The sequence below is a fragment of the Miniopterus schreibersii genome, assembly GCF_964146895.1.
Source record: "Miniopterus schreibersii genome assembly, chromosome: 17".
NCBI classification, from domain to species: Eukaryota; Metazoa; Chordata; class Mammalia; order Chiroptera; family Miniopteridae; genus Miniopterus; species Miniopterus schreibersii.
In genome coordinates, this window is record NC_138117.1 from 7,944,496 (window position 1) to 7,966,225 (window position 21,730).

Sequence of the window (21,730 nt, forward strand, 5' to 3'; positions counted from 1 at the left end):
CATTTCAACTCTCTGGGCCTCCATTTCTTCGATCAATTGAGTGTTGGACCCCATTTGAATTTTTCAAACGTATTAACTATTATTCTTTTTAGCTGTAGACTCCTTCCTCCAATTCACTCTTTAGATCACCAATTTCCAACCCAGCAAAGACACAGCCGCCCTCCTTGAAACAGAAGTGGGTGCCCCAAAGCCTGCTTCCCTTCCTCGTGTCCACCTGGGCAGCTCTTGAGGCACCTGAGGGATCTGCAGAACAAAGCAGGAAAATACCAGAATAACTCTAGTCATTCCTGCACAGCTCCCCCATTTCTTATCCTATCGGCCTAGGTCAGGCTCTATCATTTACTTACACGTTCTTGTAATGAAGTCAGCATTTTTACTAAATAAGTTCATTCTAAAAGGAAACTTTATAACATCATTGTGAACGGAAAAACAGTATCACTTTCCATAAATAGAAAATAATATACATACATAAGCATGCACATCATATTTACATGATTTATTATGTGTACATATACACACATATTATGCACACAGTATATACATTTTATATATACATATATAAACTATATAACACACATACATTGAAAACAAAACAATATCATTACATGATTAACTTCCAGTGAGATAGTCTCCTGCCAAAGCCAGGGCGGGGATGGGGTATTTACACACCAACTCCTGCCCCTGGCTGACTGGGGGCTTCTGCTGCCTCTGGGGGGTGTTCATTCCCTGGCACATCTGGCTTTCCTAGGTTCTGAAAAAAAATCCCCAGGCAAAGAGATGCAGAGCCTGGCAGCTGGAAGTCAGTGGGGAGCACTGAGGCGGTGAGGCCCAGAAGGGTGGAGCAGGGGCGTCACAGCAACCAACAGCTCCATCCCCCTCGGTAAACCGGGAAAGGGCTGCCTGGTCTCTGCTGACACTCAAGTCCTGCCATTGTCACCATGCACTTCTTGCCCATAAAGCATTCAGACCATTTGTTCTTGGTCCTGATTCCTTTTCTCCGATAAAATGTCTACTCCTAGAGCAGGAATATTTATACAAGTAGAAAATAGTTTTGCTGAAAAATCGTCTTCATTCTCCAGGTTATCTACTGGAAACCAGTCCTCCCTAAACTTTAAAGGGCAAATATAATCGTGGGATCATTAATTCAGCTTAAACAAATAAATGATGTCTCTTGGAGCATCTGCATCATTCAACCGTGAAATCCTAGACAACTTCCAGAAAGCTGTGGCCCCGAGCACCCCGCGCCCCCTCGGAGCACTATTTATAAGATTGCCCGGTGTGCAGCGCGGCTTTTATTCCTTCTCGGACGCTCTGCAGCCTGTGTAGATGGCATTTATGCAACTCGGAGAGAGGCGCCTCAGCTGGATTAGTCAGCAGCCAGTCCTCTGACGCAGCTTCTGTGATCCCGGTAAAAATAGGAAAGAGGGTGTTTTGCATAAGTCATCACCACTGTGCAGTACTGGAGAACTGACCCCCTTTTTTTGGTTTTCATATCCTGCTTTACCTAAAAATACATGAAAACTCTGTCCGTGAGTTTTTGGTCAAGGCCCTTGTTTCTGTAACCTGGCCCCTGGCCCTGCTCGTCTCCGGGCTCCTTGCTTGGCTCCTTCACCCCCTGACATTATAGACCCAACTCGCAGCCCCAGGCTCAGGGCCTCTGCCTTTCTTTCCCCCTCCCAGGGGTTGCAAACTCCAGGGCCCACAGGGGCCGTGTAGACCACAGAAGTTGTGCCGCTGGCCAGGTAGATGGGCCAGTGGCACAACTTATATGGTGACGTTTAATTCACTGGCTGGGCATGAGGGGAGGGTCCCGTGGCATGCAGCATAGTCAGGGGGCTCTCAGGTAAACTCTCATCAGGATAATATTTGTATTCCAGAAGGAGCTGTAAATCTTTAGGTGGTATCTCAAAAATAAATGTTTCATGCATTATGGACAGTGATGTTACCAACGCCCGGGGAGGAAGGACTCTATTTTTTTCTCACACCCAAAAGTCCAGAAAGTGTTATCATCCAAAAAACAAAATGAGAACATTTCCATTCATCCTTGGAGGCTTGACCATCGGAGGCAGGACAAAAATGTAGAGATTCAACCCCCTCACTGTTATCTAGTTTTCCACTCGGGGAATGTATTGGTTTCCTGTGACTGCAATAACAAATGACCACACCTGGGTGCCTCAAAACAACAGAAACCGTCACAGCTGTGGAGGTTAGGGCTGAATTCAAGGTGCCGGAAGGGCTGTGCTCCTTCCAGTCTCTAGGGAAGAATCCTTCCTTGTCTCCTCTACTGTGGCTCATGGCGGCATAGCTCCAATTTCTGCCTTCGTCCTCACACGCCAGTCTTCGTTCCTTCTGTGTCAATAGTCTCTCTTCTTGTAAGAATAGCAGTGGCTGCATTAGGCCCACCCCGATCCAGCATGATCTCATCTAAACTTAATTACATTTGCCAAGACCCTACTTCCAAATAAGGTCACATTCACCGGTGCTGAGGATTAGGACTTGAACATATTTTTGTGGGGAACATAATTCAACCCAGTGTAGTGAAGGATCAGCAATGACTTCCCGCCACCCCCGAATTCCCCCATGTACAGTATGCAGGCCAACTCTTTAGAAAATTCCTTTTACAAGTTGGTCATAGTATAGTTGCACGGATGGGATGAACTTTACGTATCCTCTGGTGCACGTTTGCTCTAACTTCAGGCATGAAAAGGGCAGGAGAAATCAAAATTGGATTTTTGAAGCACAGAGGAAAGCTGTTCTAAGGAACCTGGAGTTATAGCGTAGCCACAGTAAATGGTCACTATGCAGAGGCTCCCTGAGCACCGAGGAAGGGATCCAGATGCAACACCTCAGCAGCACACTGAGTTGAGCCATGAGGGGCCTTATAAATGAGAGATGCCAAATGCCTGAATCAACGTGGTGCTTTACTGGAAGGCAAGGATGGTTGTGAAGGGCCCCGGGCGACGGACAGGTCACGTTGCTGGTCTGAGGATGAGCCCATCCACAGCTGGCCACAAGGGGCAATTGTACGGCAGAGGGTTCTGTCAGCTGATGGGAATGTCCATCTTGAAAAGAAAAGATGAGATGATCCTCAACTGGCATTAGTTGGCCCCTTCTGAGTATTTTCCTAAAAGTCTCACAAGTTTATAGCTGAGGAAGAGACTATGGTCAAGACACTCTAGGAGGGGAGCAAGATGGATTCCAAGAATGGGTCAGATAGATCCTTCTTCAGTAAAGTAATGAAAACCATGTTGGGAGCCTTAAAAACACAAAGGGACCAGTCTAAAAAAACTGACAGTAAAATAAAATTGAATATGTATCACGACTCTTGTGCCTACATTTTTTCGAGATGGTTCAGATCTTCAGTACTGAAGGTGAGACCGCTGAGACCGCTGACAGTCCGATCACGACAGTGGCCAGCAGGGGGTAGAGTCCACAGTAGCAGGTGCAAGTCTGAGAGGCAAATTAGTCAGGGAGCCAAATGCCTCTCCCAAAGGCTGGCTTACAAAGACTATGGAGAAAAAAGTTATGAAAAGAGTAGGTGAAAACAGCTGACAAGGAAACTTGTTTCTTGGCAAGGAAGTTGTGGAGAGACTTTATATTTCCAGTTGAAAAAAACCAACATGCCATCATGTGTTTAATTGCATTTTTAAAGTCAATTTCTGAGAAGATGATGTTCCCTTAATGGAAGACATTCTGCATCAGGACGGGATGTAACGATGCAGTAAAATAAACAGGGTGGGCATTACCACTTTCCTTTCACGGATCAAGAAATCGAGGTTACGCGACCTTCCCCAGGCCACACACTGAGAAGCGACGAGAGCCCTGCTTTTGCACCAGGCTCGGCTCCCCGCCGGCCGCGTGTCGCCTGCTGTGGTGCATGAGGAACTGCCTGTTGGCCTCTGAGTCTTGCACCAGGCCTCGCTCTTCCTCGAAGGTGCTTCCTTTTTAGCGTAAAGCCAGCGTCCTTCAAAGAACTTCAACAAACAGAAACACCAACGCAGCTTACATGTCCCCCTTTCCCATCAGATCCAGGGGCATAGTGGCAGATTCTAGGATCCTACAATTAAGGTTCAGGAGGCTCCATGTTGCCTTCATTACCTACAAAAAATAAAAATAAAGGAAAAAGCCAAACAAAAAAACACAACCAGAAAATCTTTTATTCAGAACTCTTGAAATGTCAGCACTTCCCGCCTAGTAGCCATACCTACACTCCCCGGAAGAGCTTCTACACTCCTCTCCCTGGAAGGGCTGTGCCTACATCTTTTGGAGACTTTTTAAAAACCCTCACCCGAGGATATTTTTTCCATTGCTTTTTAGAGAGATGAGAGAGAGAGGGAGAGAAACCTCACTGATGAGCTGCCTCCCCACCTGCCCTGCAGGCCCGGGGATGGAGCCTGCAACCCAGGTACTTGCTCTCGGCAGGAACCGAACCCGGGACCCTTCACTCCGAGGGCCGATGCGCCCAGCTGGCTAGGCCCGTGCCTGCCTCGTGCTGTGCTGCAAACCTCTCTCCCTCCCGGCAGACCCGGGCAGCGCCAGAAAATACTGACCGGCGGGGTGCCGCCAGCTGTGGGAGGGAGAGGGCAAGCCGGCTCGTTACCAGCATTCCCAGGACTGGAGAATTATTTACAGGGAGTCGGCTGCAGGGGGTAAAGCAACTCAAGAGTCTTGTGAACCACTGAGGAAAGGAACACTGACCTTGGGGAGGGGAGGGTGGAGAACCGCAACCCTCCCGACGGCAGGCTGCGGGCTGAGAGGCCGCCAGAAAGCTCCAGGCCTGGGAGGAGCCGAGGGGGCCAAGGTCGGGATGCCCCGCCCACCGCTGGATTAGAATGCCCCGCCCACCGCTGGTAGGGATGCCCCGCCCACAGCCCCCGCCCACCGCTGCGATAGGGATGCCCCTCCCACGGCCCCGCCCACCGCCCGGTCGGGATGCCCCGCCCACCGCTGGGTAGGGATGCCCCGCCCACCGCCGGATCAGAATGCCCCGCCCACCGCTGCGGTAGGGATGCCCCGCCCACCTCCCGGGCCCACTCCGCAGCCCGCGCGTGCAGCTCTGCAGGGGCCGCAGGCACCGGCCGAGCCTGGGACGGGCGCAGCTGGAACCTTGCTCAACAGGACGGGGCCGGGACGGTCACGGGGTGTGTGGGAGGCTGCGCTGACTGGCGTCGCTTCCCGCAGCCCCTCTCCCGGCCCGCGGTGACTCAGGGAGGTGGCGCTGGTTGCAACACTTATCACTCGCCTTCTGCGCGCCCCCGGCCAGCGCTGCGCAGGCTGCTCCCGGCGCGCGGCCTCAGCAGGACCTCACGACGAACTGCTGACGACGGGGCTGCTGTCCCCGCGTCCCGCGTACGAGGGGGAACCCGGGGCTGGGAGTGGTGAAGCCCCTGGGCACGGTCTGCTGGCTGGAGGCTAAGCCCTGCGCCTTTGGCCCGCTCTGAAAATGCGCCTGGCACCCGACAGGCTTCAAGCCAATGTCACCGACTTTACCTCCTGTGAGCCTCACAATAACCCTGTGACCAGACTGGGTGAATGTTAGCACTTCCAGTTGAGGAAGCTGAAGCTAAGAGAGGTTGAGTGACTTGCCCAAGGTCACACAGCTAGAAAGGGGCAGGGGACGGAAGAGAGGACAGGCCTTTGGACACGACCTCAGAAGCCTGTTCAACGCCCATCTGACTGTGGTCGTGTCCCATGACCGTGAGCAAAGTCACTCCCCCGAGGCCCCCAGCCCACAGGGTCTTAGTGTGAGGAGTGGGCCGAGGGTACAAGTAGGTGACTCCAGAGGCAGTCAGGATGGAGCACAGGGTGGGGCTGCGGGTGCGGAAAATGCTGTTATAACCACTCAGAATAAGAAAACTGTTCCCATACCCAGCTGGCGTTTTTCAGAGTGGCTGGTGCTGAGTCATAATCTCTGGCCAATTCACAGTCCGTCTCTGATCATCTGCAAGGCCTTGGTTTTTAAACTCTGAGAAGAGGGCTGAGGGGAGCTGCAGCTGGGCTTCTCAAAGTGTGTTCCTGTCTTTAGGAGACATTTGCTTTTCAACTCCCCTCTCTCCACCTTCCCTTCAAAATTTCCAACCGCCTAAACTCCCAAATCCCTCACTTACATTCACCAACTTATTTGAAATGGTTATGTGTGCCTATCCCCCTCCCCCCTTTTAAAAGTTTTTTATTGTGGTGAAATGCACATACAATATAAAATTTACCGGTTTAACCATTTTAAAGTGGCTTTTCATAAACTCACAATGTTGTGCAACTGTGACCACTTTCTAATTTCTGAACACTTTTATCACCCCCCAAAGACACCCCATACCCATTGAGCAGTCACCCTCCATTCCTCCCTTGCCCTAGCTCCTGGCAACCACTAATCTGCTTTTTGTCTCTATGTATTTATTTATTCTGGATATTTCCTATAAATGGAATCATACAATACGTGAGTTTTGTGTCTGGCTTCTTTTACTTAACATTTGGTTTGCTTCCACATTTTTGCTATTTTGAATAATGCTATTATAAACATTTTTGTACAAGTTTTTGTTTGGACACAGATTGTCAATTATTTGGGATATATACCTAGGAATAGAGCTGGTAGGTCATATGATAACTCTATTAATGCATTGAAGACCTGCCAAACTGTCTTCCACAGCTGTGCCTATTGTCATATTCCTGGCACCTAGCTCGATGCCTGGCACACATCACCAAAGACACCAAAGCTTCCTGCACTGAGAGGACTGATGGCATTCTCTCCTGTTTCCCAGCTCAAGCTGCGGAGCAGAGTTTGGACCACACGCCGAGGCTGGTGTTCCGTCCGTCCGCCCTTCCTGTCGCTGTTGAGTGTGGCCTTGATGCCTTCCCCGTGCCTGTTCCGCATTTTCCCTCTTGAATGAAAGCGCCTTCCTACTGAGGTTTAACACAGAGACCCTCCCTCTCTCCTAACACAAGTTGGAGGCATGAAGCCCACAGTTTAAGTTTGTTTTTTGTGAAAATAAAATTTTAAAACACTTATGACTTTGGAAGAACTAGTTGCTCACATTTTAATTCCGCTTATTGTCGACATCTCACTCTCCAATAATTCACGTTTCTGCAAAATATTTGTGACAGTAAGTAAAAGCAATAAAGGGACTCTTGTCATCATTTCGAATGACTTTGTTGACGCAGAATCCTACAGCTGCCCCATTCTCCCAGCTAGACCCATCAAAGGGCAATGCATCTGCATTCTTCACGTAAACAAAATTCTTCCTTACACAAAACGCTGCACAAGATTTGTTTCTGCTGCTGCTGAGAACGCTCACTACCTTCATCTACACCAATTTCGGAACGTAGTAGGAACCCCTTCACCTCCGCCTTTATGTAAAAATGAAATGTCCCTTGAAAGCCAATCAACTGCCGGGCCCTCAGCTGCAGTGACCCAGACAGGCCCTGCCCGCGTGGGCTTTCAGCGGCCTGGAGGAGGCAGATGAGCTGGGCAGGGGAGCATCGTGCAGTGAGATGACGGCGCTGTGCTGGACCCTGCTCCCCAGGAACGGAAAAGTGGGACCTAACCCGCCCCCCATTGGATCTGGGAAAGCCTCCGAGAGGGGGTGATATTTCAACTGAACATACAGGCTGAGAGAGTTGGCTTCTAAAGAAGAAAGCAAGTTAGTTGTTCCCTCCCCACCCCGAGGATTCAGTCATCTTATTGTGGCGTTTCTATTGTCAACCAAAGCAGAGGAGAAAAGTAATAAAATATTTTAAGGTATCTCTTACCTGAGGAAAGAAGACCCACGGCTCTTCCTCAGGGGAAGTTCACTGTCCTTCCTCCTGTGTGTTCAGTAATATCACAGCTGGGCGACTGGGTTCCTACTCCCCTATTCCTGCTTCCCTTGCTCAAATGTTCGACTGCACCCTGATCTAAGTGAGTGAGTCAGGGGCGGATGGCCTGCAGTGAGACCGTGATTGCCCTGAGTTTTACCTGGTCCACACTTTTAAAAATCCCTCTTGACCTGTTCACCTAGAGAAGAAACATGGGCCCAGCTTCTCTGTACTCACTGAAGGATCCCAGCACGAACCAGGCCGCACGGGGGACAGAGCCCATCTTCCAGCCCTTCTGATCCAGCTGAATTCTCTCAGATCCTGCATTTGTCAGTGTGACTGGATAACTTACCTTGGAGTCATCCTAAGGTTGAGCATCCAATTTGATTACATGGTGTTTGCTGAGGGACCTGATTTCCAGGAGTTGCTGAAGCAAATGTCACCCAGGAAATTATGTTTTTGAATCAAAACCACCCTTCCAGAGTCCCGATTCTACTAGTTAGGAAAGGACGCACATAACTCAGACAACAGGGTGTAACTGGAGATCTAAATGTTTATTCATCACAATGAAGATCTAAATGTGTATTAATTACAATAGAATCTAAAGTCACAGTTTGCTATTTTTAAACAAATGTTTCCCTTAAAAAAGGTGATTTTTAAAAATTCACAGTAAGAAATCTGGTATAAGCAAAGATGAAATTTTGAAATATCAATGAATTTTCACAGAGACTTTCCATCCCAATAATACTCATTTATATCTTCAATCTTACACAGCAGCAAAGCCACAGTGAGAATGCCAGGGACTGCTTCTGAAAGGAAACCAAAGAGGCCCAGAGCCATTATTCTTTCAATAGGATCTCAGGGGGTTGAAATGAGGCTGGCTTCTCCATGGCCGGCAACCGTTAACTGTGATGAGAACAGCAGCATCTTTTTCTCTGACTTTGCTTTTGAACCACATAAAAGGAACTCAGTGCAATATTCCCTCTCACAAACAGATGCGCAGCTCCAGCCTAAGCCTCAAGAAATGCTATAATCAAAGTAAACACGAATCCTGCTCCTGCCCATGCTGTGAAAAGCATGTTATAGCATCCAATAACATTTCCCCCTCTTGCTAATCTCCCTCTGAATTGTTAACACAGACTCCCTGGATTGCAAGAATAATTTCAATAGTTAGGAAATGACAAAGCTGAAATCTTTGGCTGCCTAGCGTTGATAAAGACTCACAGCCCTCAGTCACGAAAGGGAGCACAGCCCAGAGCCTTGTAGTTCAAGTCACAGGGTTTACGGAGGAAAACACAGGCTATCATCATGTGAAAATGGGCAGCCTAACCGGGCGTGTATAACACGACTCCTCTGACAGTGTCCCTCATTAACACCAACATCTATCCATCATGTCAACCTTTTATGTAAGAGTCTTGCAGACTGCACTGTTCTGAAACATCTGAAAATGTATCACAAGTTTAAAAAATTTTGAGTCTAGCAAAATTGCAAAACTGAGAAAACATGTAGAGTTCATGAAGTCAGTGGAGGTGACGTTAGAGAGATGCTTAAAAGCCACTGCCAAATAGATATCGATCTGGAAATAGCAGGACCAGAAAAACTATTAAAAAGATAAAGGAGAGAAAGAGAAAATTTGCAGGGAGCTCGAAGTACTAAGAGAAACATTGATAAGCACTAAAATCTTTTTTCAAAAATGACCATATCTATAACATTATTCCAAAAATCAAGTGTGAAATAAAGTCCGTAAAATACTATCAAATAATTTTCCTGAAAAATTATTACCCCCCCCCCAAAGCCACATGATTCATTTTTCATTCACTTTAAGTTCTAGAATGTATTTGCCTTTACAATATGAAGATTCACTTTTCCAGATAAAGTCTTATAACAGTTTATAAACATTGACCATGAAATTGAACTCCCTGTGTTAAGCAGGGCCAACTTTCCCCAGTAACAGGTCTGTTCATATTGAATTCTCCATGGCTCTGTTGACGGTTTCCTAACCTCGCAGAGAATAAATCTCTAGCCGGCCCAAGCCTCCTTCAATCTGGAGGCTCATCTAAGTCTTCTGCAACAAGAGCTCTTTGATCAGTCTTTCCTTGGCTCGACCATCCTTAAGTCACTTTGAAGCCTTTGACCTTGATCATGAACTCTTCAGATGGTTCTGAAGACAGAAATGCTAATTTCATAGTTTCTTGACCAGCAGCACCCAGGCCAGGGGTAGGTCCGTTTCCTGGCCCCGATGTAGAATCTTCTGTTTCTATTTCAGTAGAACAACTTCTCCCTTGTAGGGCTCACGCTCCACGGGGGTAGGTGTGCAAGTCTGAAAAAGGACATTTCATTTTTCTCTTGTGGTTTGTTTATTGACTTCTTGAATTCAAAGCTAAGTGCAGCTCCCTTAATAAATTCTTAGAGCAAAAAGGAATCTCATGAATTTATCACGTGCCTCCCAACCCCTGCCCTTTGACAGAAATTCCCGGCAACCTCGGGTTCCTGGGTTGCCCCACTCGTTGCTGGTGTCAACCTGCGTCAGACAAAGGCCCAGGGAACACTTTGTAATGATCTTTCTCCCCACTGCAACTTTCACGGGGCCTCTGCCACATCTTCACACCTTCTCAGTTCTGTTACCATCTTGTCCTGTCTGTCATTCTAGGCATCAGTATTTCGACGTGCTTTGTTTACCTCTCCTAAGACTCTCGTCATTTCAGTTCAGATTCTAGCAATTTTTGTGGGTTTTTTTCCTCACTTTCCCGATTGCCATTGTGTGTAACAGGCCTTCTACAGAACCTCACATCTCTGGTGACCGACCGGGCAGAAGACCCCTGGGCTGGACCAGCTAGAATTAAGAGAGCTGAAGAGAGCTGAAATCTGGACTTTGTAAGCAAAGGGATTCATGAGAAGCAGCTGAGCCGTACTGTTTGTAAACAGGCACTCAAAGTCACTGACAAGTCAAGAAGGTAGCGATCAAGGGTGTGGCCCCTGGAACCCGAGGGCTGGGCACATGACTCAGCAAGGCTTCAGTGCCCTTTGATGTAAACTGGGCATAGTAACAGCATCTACTTTATAGGGTGGTCGTGAGGATTAAATGTTGAAAGTACTGAATGTAAATCAAGCCGTTAGAATAATGCCTACCATATAACAGGCTCTTTACAACTAAATCCATGTGTGTATGTGTTACACACCCACAGACAAATCACAACAAATTAGTGTAGGTCTTATTTTGACCACCCAAACTAATATATTGTAGGGAATCAAAAATGTGAACTTCGGACCAAGACAGACCTGCGTTTGAGTCCTGGCCTTGCCACTTGCTGGCTGTAGGAAACTGGCAGCTGAGACCCCCTCGGAGCCCACTCACTCATCTATGAGACGCAGGGAGTGCAACCCCTCTCCCAGGCGCATGGGGTTTCTCAGCCCCGAAGCACTTCCTCCACTCATTCAGTAGATGTTTACTGAGCACACAGCCCTAGGCACAGAGGGTGAAGCAAAGCCAAGGACAGAGGCTGTGTCTAGAGCTGTGAAACTCGAAGCACAGTGCTGGGCGCACCCCGAGTACTCAGTCAGTGGGAGGAGCCCTGCCCTCCGCTCACCACTTGGGGCCTCTGTCCACTTTCTGCGTCTGGTTAGGAACTTTGTGGGACTTCCATTTGGCTCACTACCCACAGTCCTTTCCTTCACCCTAGACCCTGTCATCGTCTTGTAGAATATTGACAAGGGGAAGTGAAGGCCAGCCTTCCATTTCTGCTCCCTGCCCCTGGACAGTGTGGTTACCCGGAGCCGATCTGCCCTGAAACTTGAAACTCTTTCAGTACCCCGCTCTCTGACCACGGATGCTCCCTTTCAGGTCTTTGGTCTCTGTGTTCTTTCCTCTCCGGGTTTACTTTTCAAGCCAGACTGCATGATGTATCTTTAAACCTAGCGGGACCCTATAATTTCTCATCCAAACTGGGACACGTGTAAGAGTGTAAAGGGCCCTGAATGCAGTTGACAGGTGTAACCCAGGGCTGGCCAAGCCAACCAGGACTGATTTCCCCCTTCCTTCAACCCCTCTCTTGCCTGCAACCGAAGGGTCTTGCCTTTTTCTCTTTTCCTTTTGGCATCTGTGCTCAGCAAACCCAGCGGCATATTTCAGTTCAACCCACAGCATTTCCCACAGCCACTTTCTCACTGGAGAAAGTGACGTGACAGATCTCTGTGACACGTGCCTTCGTGCTGCGTGTCCCTCATCGGCTCCCACTTCATTTCCCTTTGGCCCCAAAAGTTCCCTTGAAACTTTGCAGCTCGTGATTTTCAGCTGTCATGTTTTTGTCTTGCCTTGGGTATCCTTGGGAACTGATGGCCAACACCGATGATTTAGGCAGGACCATCAGGCCGGGGCCCCACCCTCCTCATTCAGGAGGTGGGCTTGCTGGAGAAGCTCCGGGTCCCTCGGAAGATCCTTCCCGTAACCTAGCTGCAGGCTGCCCACAGAAGCTAAGATACTGAAATATCGGTAAAGACAGTAGACCTTCCAAACACCAAACAGCAGACCCTGGCGCAACACTAAACAAAGCAATAGAACAGTGACTCCCTGAGAATAAAATCCACGCCTGCCTGGAGAACTGAAAGGCATCTAGTGCCCTTTAACTGACCTCTGCGGGGACAGTGAGTCACTGGAACATGAGTAGCCGTGGGTTTAATAGAGGTGATCTCTAACAGCGAAGATTTGCATTTTGCTAATGTTTTACAATCCATCAAATGTTGTCGTTTAAGCCTCGAAATACCCTGTGAGCTATTTCTAACAGACAGTGTGACAGAGCTGGGGCCCCTCATTTCAGGACTGGCTCCTTTGGTAAGTCTGCCAGTCTGAGGGTAACTGAACCCTAAGTGTGGGAGGGGAGCCGGGAGGGGTGATATTCTGAGGATGGGGGTGTGTGGCTGTCTGAGTAGGAATTTAACCTGGTGATTAGTATACTGCAGTGGTAGAGGTAGAAAGGATTGGCTTTGGAGGTACAAAACTCTGGATTTGAGTTCTGGTGCTGCCACTTAGGGACTAGGTGACCTCCCTAAGCCTCAATTTCTTAGTCCAGAAAATAGGGATACCACTACTTACTTTGGAGGGTCATTATAAAGATTAAACTCTGCCTGGCACATAACTGTTCATTAATAAATATTTACTGAAGGAATGTTAAATGGCTAGATAAAACACAAAAGGAGAGAATTTAGAAAGTCCCTGTCTGTGGTGGAGTGCCTGTAAATGTTGACAACCAGCTCTCCCTTTCCCTTTTTCACCACTCTATAAGCTCTGATTTAAAGCACCTGCCTATTTCTGTAGTGTAAATACTTACACCACATCTGATTTCAATCTACCAAAGTGACGTCACTGAATGAGGAGTCGGGAAGAGATACCCACAGGTGTCTCTCATGAACCAAAATGAGCTGGCCCCAACGTGGGTATCGCCTTTAATAATTATTAGCAAGCAGTTTGAAGAAAAATGGGGTTATATGGCTATTAAAAACATTATTTTCTCTGAGCTACCAGATTGAGATAGACATTAACAAACTGTTATTTCAGAAATGGCGAATGCCCATTTTGAGGACCAGATCAGCCAACCACTCAATTTTATCTTATCTAAAAGGCAAAGATACAACTCAGTTTAAAAACTCTGGCATCAGCATTCCGAAACCACGCATTGCTCTATGAAGTTATTCCTATTTCTCTATAAAATGCAATGTGACCCTTATTTTCCAGAATGGGTTAGGTTGCTTATTAAGTGAAAACAGAGAAAAAGAGATGACTTAAAGAATGTACTTCCAAATTTTTGTGTAAGCTACAAACGCTAAACACACAAAAATCCTATAAATAATAATCCATTGAGTTTAAAGAGCTATATTTTTGGTAAAGAATTAATGGCACGTAAGCTGGTTTTGTTCTTTTAAGATGCTCTTGACTATCCAAGTTATTTATTTTTTCTTCTTTTATTTTTCCTTCCTGCATCCCCTAAACTCTTTGTTAAGGGGCTCTTTACATAGAATTGAAATATGTGTTTCATTATGTTATCTTTATCAAATAAAGTTTGATTTAGATTTTTTTCCTTAAGGGAGAAGCAAACTTGAGCGGGTGGGTGGGTGGTGGTAGACCCTGAGAATCAAGAATCCTGTTTGGGCAGGTTGGGAACGGAAGCCAGCAGGCAGCTGGGGGTGGGGTTCTGGAGTTAAGGACCTTCTGTCTGCCACTGGAGTCAGACCTGGACTGCAGTCTGAGGGCTCTCCCAGGCTTCCCTCCTTCCCTCCCTCCCATTTTCCCACACACGTGTCTTCCCTAATGGAAAAATGTCACCCCTTTACTCATGTGGGCGTCTGCTTCTGAGAGTACCCCGACTAACCTAATTGCCAAAAGTCCCCAGAGGTCCTGACCTAGCCTGAGAAAACCCGACTTGGTCCATCAGGAGACCCTGGATAGACATTATCTATAAGGGAAAACACAACCATCCAACACTGATATTCATTTGGAAGCTTTCACGTCAATTCTGACATCCAGGAATGTATTAAATTGAGTGTGTCTGACAATAGCACCCACAACATCCGGGAGGGTGACAGTCCCGCCCAGGGGAACCGTCACGTAGGCACAACTCACCTGGTCCCGCTGCTTGATCCTTTTATAAATATAGTCAGCAAACGGCTTGCGAGGAATATACCTGCCGTCGCCTGCCGCGACATTGAAAACTCCAGCTTCATATACCACCTTGCCCCTGGAAATGGTTGCGACGGGCACCCCGTGGCAGACCATGCCCTCGAAGATGTTGAAGTTGACAGCCTGATGGTGAGTTTTTGCAGAGATAGTCCTGTGTGCAAAAAAAACAAAGGAGCCCCAGGTCATCACCGGCTCATCTGACGAATATAAAATATTAAAAGAATGACCTGGAAGAAAATTTAGCAGCTCTGTTAGGACACAGCCTCATCGCCGGAACAAGTGACTTTAAGAATAGAGCAGAGCATTAACATTTCATTACAGCGTAATTACATTTTCTGAGACAAAAACCCAATAACTCACTCTTTATGGTGATTAGTGAGGATGGAGTGGGTGGGGGGAAGGCACTGCCTCTCACATTTAAATTTTTAAGTTAGTATTTATGGATTTAAAGAACAAAGTATTAATCATAAAACATTTCCAACACTGATGACTCTGATGGACACACTGACCCAATGCCCAGCTCCACAGAATTTTGCCTTTTCACAGATGCCTGTAACACTTGCTCGGTACCTCTCCCCAGATACCATCCCTGTTCCTCCCTTCACAGAGGCAATCGCTAATCGATAGTTACCAAATTGAATTTGATATTGATCAAGGAAAAACTATACCTTGAATTTTTTTCCCTTGTCTGAGGCAAAACTTGAAATTTGAGAATAAGAGTGACAAAGACGTTAGGACATAACCTCTTGGCATATTGCATGTCATGCATTTGTGTATTTATTGTCACTCTCGGTAGTTTATTAACACAGTAGTCCCCCCTCATCCATGGTTCCGCTTTCCATGGTTTCAGTTACCCCCAATCAACTGCGGTATAGAAATATTAAATGAAAAATTCCAGAAATAAACAATTCATGAGTTTTAAATTCTGTGCGATTCTGAGTAGCGTGATGAAATCTTGTGCCATCCCACTTTGTCCTGCCAGGACCCGAATAATCCTCTGTCCGGTGTATCCACACTGTGTACACCACCTGCCGATTAGCCACGTAGTAGCCGTCTCAGCGATCAGATCGACTGCCGTGGCATCACTGAGCGTGTGTTCAGCTAACCCTTACTTTACTTAACAATGGCCCCAAATTGCAATTGTAGGAACGTTGGCAATTTGGATATGCCAAAGAGAGAGTGGAAAGGAAAAACACAGTGTATACAGGATTTGGTAGTATCTGTAGTTTCAGGCATCCACTGGGGGTCTTGGAACATGTCCCCCGTGGAGAAGGGGGCCCTGTTGTATTTCCCATTGCACACAGAATGACTGATGGCTTCCAGGCTGGGTACTTGGAAATGTTGGATGTCTCCTTTCCCTAAATCTCATTCAATGATAAAGGGGTTGGGGGGGTGGGGGGTGGGATGTGGCAACAGTGAATATATGAGCATGATCTGACAGTGTCATCCCTCCCCCAGCTTTTTCCCCCAGCCAGAGGTGCCGTTCTCCAGCTCTCTAGTTTCCACACTCCGGTTTCACCCGAGTGCACAGCTCGCTGTCGTCTGCATCTCCCTCTCCTGCGACTGCTCATGAATCCTGGTCTCAATCAAGCTGGAGAAAGAGCCCGGCTGGCGTGGCTCAGCGGGTGAGCTTCGACTTAGGATCCAGGAGATCCTGGTTCGATTCCCAGCCAGGGCACATGCCCGGGTTGCGGGCTCGATCGATCTCCAGCCGGGGGCCGGCAGGAGGCAGCTGATCAATGACTCTCCCATCATTGATGTTTCTCTCTCTCTCCCTTCCTCTCTCTGAAACCAATAAAGACATATTTCTGTGAGATTCCCACGACCTCCAGAGTGTGCTTTTGCTTAAGTGACAGCAGGTTGGTTACTAGGACTTGTAGCCAAAGACCCTGACTGACAATGACCTTGTCCTTGGGAGAGTAGTAACTCCCACAGATGTCCCCGAGACAGAATTCAAAAGGTGTGACACAAACAAACAAACAAACAAACAAACAATTTTCAACCAAATCTGTCTGCGGAACAGATGCAAAGGCGGGGTGATGCTTTGATTCCACTTGTAAGCAAAACCCAAGGTCTGTGAGATTCATTATCAAGTAGTTTTCAAATTTAACCCTATGCCAGTCAGTTCAGGAGAGTGGCGTTTAGGAGAAATACCTCCTCTCTGGTTCTGGGTTGGACGGCTAGGCCAGTCCAGGTGGTGACAGGAGGGACAGGAGTGATGAAAGCCTTCCCTTCCGTGAGTGAGGCTGCCCAGAGCTCCACTCGCGGATTCACAGGGCGGGTGTTCCCGGGGCAGTCACTCTGCCCAAGGGAGAAGCGGCTCTTTGTCAAGCTCTTCCAGCCTGTATCAAACCCAAGTCCCCGCAGAGGGGCGTCAAGGTTGTCATACTGAGTCCCAATCACACACGTCTCAAGGCTCAGGCTGCCAGGGAAGCAGAAGCCCCGAAGACATCATTAAGCTATTTTCCAGCTCAGTCGATAACTTTGATGCCACACACATCACGGCTGCAGAAAAAACATCCTGTTCCTTTGCAAATAGCTTTCTATCAAAAAGCCGCATGCTCTTCTTACAGAAGAGAAATCTCAGCGAAGCGAAGGCCGGGGGAGGCCGCAGCCCACCCGGGTGCCTGGGTGCCCGGGGAGAGCGCGCCGTGGACGGGGCGTGCGTGTCAGAGCCGTGCGGGCCGGCCTGACCCTGGGAAGCGACGTGTTTAAGCATTTCCTTATATTTTCTCCAGCTCAGCCAATCTGTCCCTGGCACAGATAGATTCTTATCAGGTTGCCATGAGAACCAAAAAATAGTTAATAGGATTATGTCAGGACTATGAGTGGCATCTTTAAAAATATAACTTGTAGGAGCATGGAACAGACTGACGACTGCCAGAGGGAAGGCGGGGGGGGGGGGGGGAGATTAACCTAAGAATTTATATGCGTTTATGCATAACCATGGACACAGACAGTATAGTGTGGTGAAGGCCCGGGGGGGCAGGGAGTATGGGGTAGAAGGGGGTCAATGGGGAAAAAGGGAGACATCTGTAATGCTTTCAACAATAAAGATAAATTATATATATATATATATATATATATATATATAGTATATATATATAAAAGTATATATATAACTTATCTCTATGCATTGTGTTATAGGACACCTTGTATTCAGCATGAAAAAAAAAAATCATTAAATCTTCTCAACAACCCTGTGGGGTCGGCACTATTATTACTCCTGCGACAGATGAAGATGAGACACCGAAAAATTAATAACCGGCCCCATGTTTCAGAGCTGGTGAGTTCACGCAGCTCAGGCGAGTCAGGGGTTGGGCCCGTAACCACTAGACAATATTGCCGCTTGAAAGCTCTACAGGAAGCTACCGGGAAAGCTTTCAATCAATAAAAACATCATTTATCCACCAGAAAACACGGGGAAGACAGCTCGTTCCCTGCTTCCTGATGTTTCCTCGTCTGCTTTTCTGTTCAGCAGCAAGGGATTTAGGAAGCTATTCAAAATTCTTTAAACCGAAACTGGTCATTCTCAACGTGATCACGAGAGAAGATGTATTTTTTTGATGTGTGTTCCAACTGTCTACTTCACACTATCTCTCTTGTCCTTTCTTGGGCGCGACAAGTTATATAAATGGGGAGCAAAGCAGCCACATCTCTGGAAATGCTAAATGGTGCTTCTTCTTCAAGTACATTGTCATTATTAAGCAGAGTCGCTACACACTGCACCCATCTATCTCCTGCCCTCTGATCGGATGTCTGCACCCACCTGCTCCCACAGAAGAGACAATGGGAATTGCTTCAGCCACGTTATCAAGTCTAAATTGGACAATAACTTGGGGACTCTATTGGAGGTCAGGGTAGGACAAGACATTTAATGCAGGTTCATAAAAATGCAGCCCAAACATGGTCTTAAAGAAACAAACTCATCAGGTAACCCAGCAGGGTTTTGTCCTTGGAGCTGTGTCATGTAGGTCGTGGGTGGCGGTGTAGCTCACGGTTAGATAAACACTAGAAAGTTCCCCTTGGGAGCAGGCACCACAGTCTTCCTCTCCATTGCCTCCCACAGCACTGAGCAAACAGAAGGCATTTTATATACGTATTTGTTTATCTGAAACTAAGTTAGTAGCGAATTTCTGAATGACTACTTGACATAAATATTGCATGTTCCATCTACTAGTTTTCAGAAAGTGGGGAACTAAAAATAATTGAGCGTCTTGAAGGAACAGGAACTGAGTATGAATCAGCAGAAGCTGGGATGATACCAGGAGGTATGTCCTACGGATATGAGACGTGTAAGTGCTTGTAGGTGAGGTGGGGTTATTAGCTTTGAGAAGGCGAGCTGTTGGCCTGAACGTTGGCAGAATTCACTTTACAGTCAGAATGCACTTCCTGGGGTGGAGTGTGGACTCGGTCTTGTAATTATACCGTTACCCTCCCTGGGAAGCTGCCTTGCCCTTGGCAAGATGACTTGGCTTCACAGACTCTCTGTGGGTGCAACTTGGGCAGAGAAACATGTCCGTTGTCTGCACAGGAGCACACTGGGTGAAGTTCACACAGTACCCTTCCTGAAAGTTCAGAGAGGCCAGGTACCTATTCTTACGTTCGGTTCTGATACCATATTTTAAGAAGAGAAAGGAATGACTGGAAGATGAAGGGCAGAAAGACTTTTTTCATCAACTAAAGAGATGAAAAAAGAAAGGCAGGTGTCAGAAATGTCTGGGGGACTTCTGACTACTCTTTTTTAAAAGAAGATGACCTATTTTCCCTCCATCCCCACTAAGGGGAATAAAAACAGGCAGTAAGCAGAATTGCTGGCAGGTGAAATGCAGTTTGACACTGGAAAAGAGCTCCTTGACGAGCAGGGGCTGAGGTGTGTGAGTGAAGGAGAGGCAGGGGCTGTGTGGCGTGAGGGGGCCGTGAGTGCGGGGGGGTTCAGAGCCGGGGGCCAGCCACCCACAGGGCTGCAGAGCCGGGGCCAGCCACCCACCCACAGGGCTGCAGAGCCGGGGCCACCCACCCACAGGGCTGCAGAGCCGGGGGCCACCCACCCACAGGGCTGCAGAGCCGGGGGCCAGCCACCCACAGGGCTGCAGAGCCGGGGGCCAGCCACCCACAGGGCTGCAGAGCCGGGGGCCAGCCACCCACAGGGCTGCAGAGCCGGGGGCCAGCCACCCACCCACAGGGCTGCAGAGCCGGGGGCCAGCCACCCACCCACAGGGCTGCAGAGCCGGGGGCCACCCGCCCACAGGGCTGCAGAGCCGGGGGCCACCCACCCACAGGGCTGCAGAGCCGGGGGCCAGCCACCCACAGGGCTGCAGAGCCGGGGCCAGCCACCCACAGGGCTGCAGAGCCGGGGGCCAGCCACCCACAGGGCTGCAGAGCCGGGGGCCAGCCACCCACCCACAGGGCTGCAGAGCCGGGGGCCACCCGCCCACAGGGCTGCAGAGCCGGGGGCCACCCACCCACAGGGCTGCAGAGCCGGGGGCCAGCCACCCACCCACAGGGCTGCAGAGCCGGGGGCCAGCCACCCACCCACAGGGCTGCAGAGCCGGGGGCCAGCCACCCACCCACAGGGCTGCAGAGCCGGGGGCCAGCCACCCACCCACAGGGCTGCAGAGCCGGGGGCCAGCCACCCACCCACAGGGCTGCAGAGCCGGGGCCACCCACCCACAGGGCTGCAGCACCAGCCCCCAGCCAGGATTTCCAGCTCCGGATGGCTAAGAACAGAGGCCAGCCGGCCTCCAGCATTCCCGAGGAGGCGACAGGTAGGCCTCATGTTGCAAGATTCTGCTCCTGTCACCGTTGAAAGGGCTCGCAGAAACTCCAAGGTCGACAAAAGCATTTTCTTATAAAAACCATAACAAACACTCACAGGCTGCCTTGCTCTGCAGTAGCACTGAAAGCATCATCTCATTTAATCCTTAGAGTAAGCCCATGATATCGATATTCCTAATGTCCCTATTTTACGGATCAGGAAACTGAGGCTGAAAGAGATTCAAGTCGCCTAGGACACGTTTAAGAAGTGGCAAAGCTAGATCTTGAACTTAGGTCTGTGAAGTAAAAGAACTTGTTTTAACCGCAGTGCGGGGCAGGGCACACACTCTTTGGGAAGTGGGCTGGGACGATTGGTCAGTAACTATGCAAAGGGCCTGGCACCAGCCCCAAGCTTATTACCGAATGCTGGCTGCTCACACCCCACCTGCTAGTTTTGAATGGATGGAGCCACTGATGATCCAAGGGTCTAAATAGAATTTCTTTAGGGTCTTCTACACGTGAGTGTTATTCCATTATGATTAACAAAGCAGCCTCTTCCAGTCCTTCCTGATTCACCGTCTAAAGAGTGTGCTGCGGGGAAATACGGAACAGGGGCCGCCGAGCACCCAAGGCCCCTCAGTGCCTGCTGCGAACTGGAGGTCCAGCATGTGCACCGGAGGCCTGCGCTTTGGATGCTCAATGCGAAGAGTCTGTAATCCCCTAAACTGTAAACCATGGCTTGCAGGTCACATCTGGCCCACAGCCTGTTTTGGGGAATCAAGTTTTGTGGGAACCCAGCCGGGCCTACTCACTCACGTCTTGTCTGTGGCTGCCCTCTTGAGGGGGGGGGATTGGAAAACCTAAAACCTTCATAAGGGAGAGAGCCTCGGAAAGAAAACACAAACGACCTGGAGAGACAGAGAGACAGAAAAGGTGGAGGGGTAAAGAAAAACAAAGAAATAATAAAAAGGGTGCAGAGGAAGACAGGAAAGGTAACCCAAAAGTAATGAGGCAGACGGACACCCGTGGCCATCCCAGCAAATGCCAGGTATGACCACTGTCCGTTAAGCACCCGCTGTATTCCGCTCACGTAACTTCTCCACAATTCATATTATCATCTCCATTTAACCGATGAGGAAACGGAGGCCGAGGGAGGCCGAGTAACTTGCTGAGTTGCCCAGTAAGTAAATGGCAGGGTCAGAAATAAAACACACGCAGGATGATGCCACTCCCTGCTCCTTCCCCCCACCCAGCCATCAGTGACCATCCCCCCGCTCAGGGGCCGAGAGCGCTGCGTTCTTCACGCATTAAAAAGGTTTCCGGACTTGGAATTTTAACAGTAATTATCTTCTTCCCATCTGGGCAAGAACTCGGTGCCAGCTAATCATCTGTTTCGGCCGTGGCGCTTCATCGACCTCCTGAAACAGAGCGATCTGGGGGCTCTGACAGAGACAGGAGCCCAGCCCGAGTCCCAGTTAGCAATCAGGTAGTGAAGCTCCAACTTGCCCAGACCCA

General features: G+C 48.7%; 1 protein-coding gene across 1 annotated transcript in view; it reads right to left on the bottom strand.

The window, feature by feature from the left end:
- Positions 1 to 8,324: 8,324 nt before the first annotated feature.
- The window catches only part of DPYS (dihydropyrimidinase), a 51,845-nt gene continuing 38,439 nt past the window's right edge, over positions 8,325 to 21,730 (bottom strand). Inside the window, exons 8-9 of the mRNA XM_081116518.1 lie at positions 14,402 to 14,609; positions 8,325 to 10,108 (exon numbers count right to left, since the gene is read on the bottom strand). Coding sequence (XP_080972644.1) covers positions 10,046 to 10,108; positions 14,402 to 14,609 — 271 coding nt within the window. The 3' untranslated portion in view covers positions 8,325 to 10,045. The remainder of the gene's footprint in view (positions 10,109 to 14,401; positions 14,610 to 21,730) is intronic.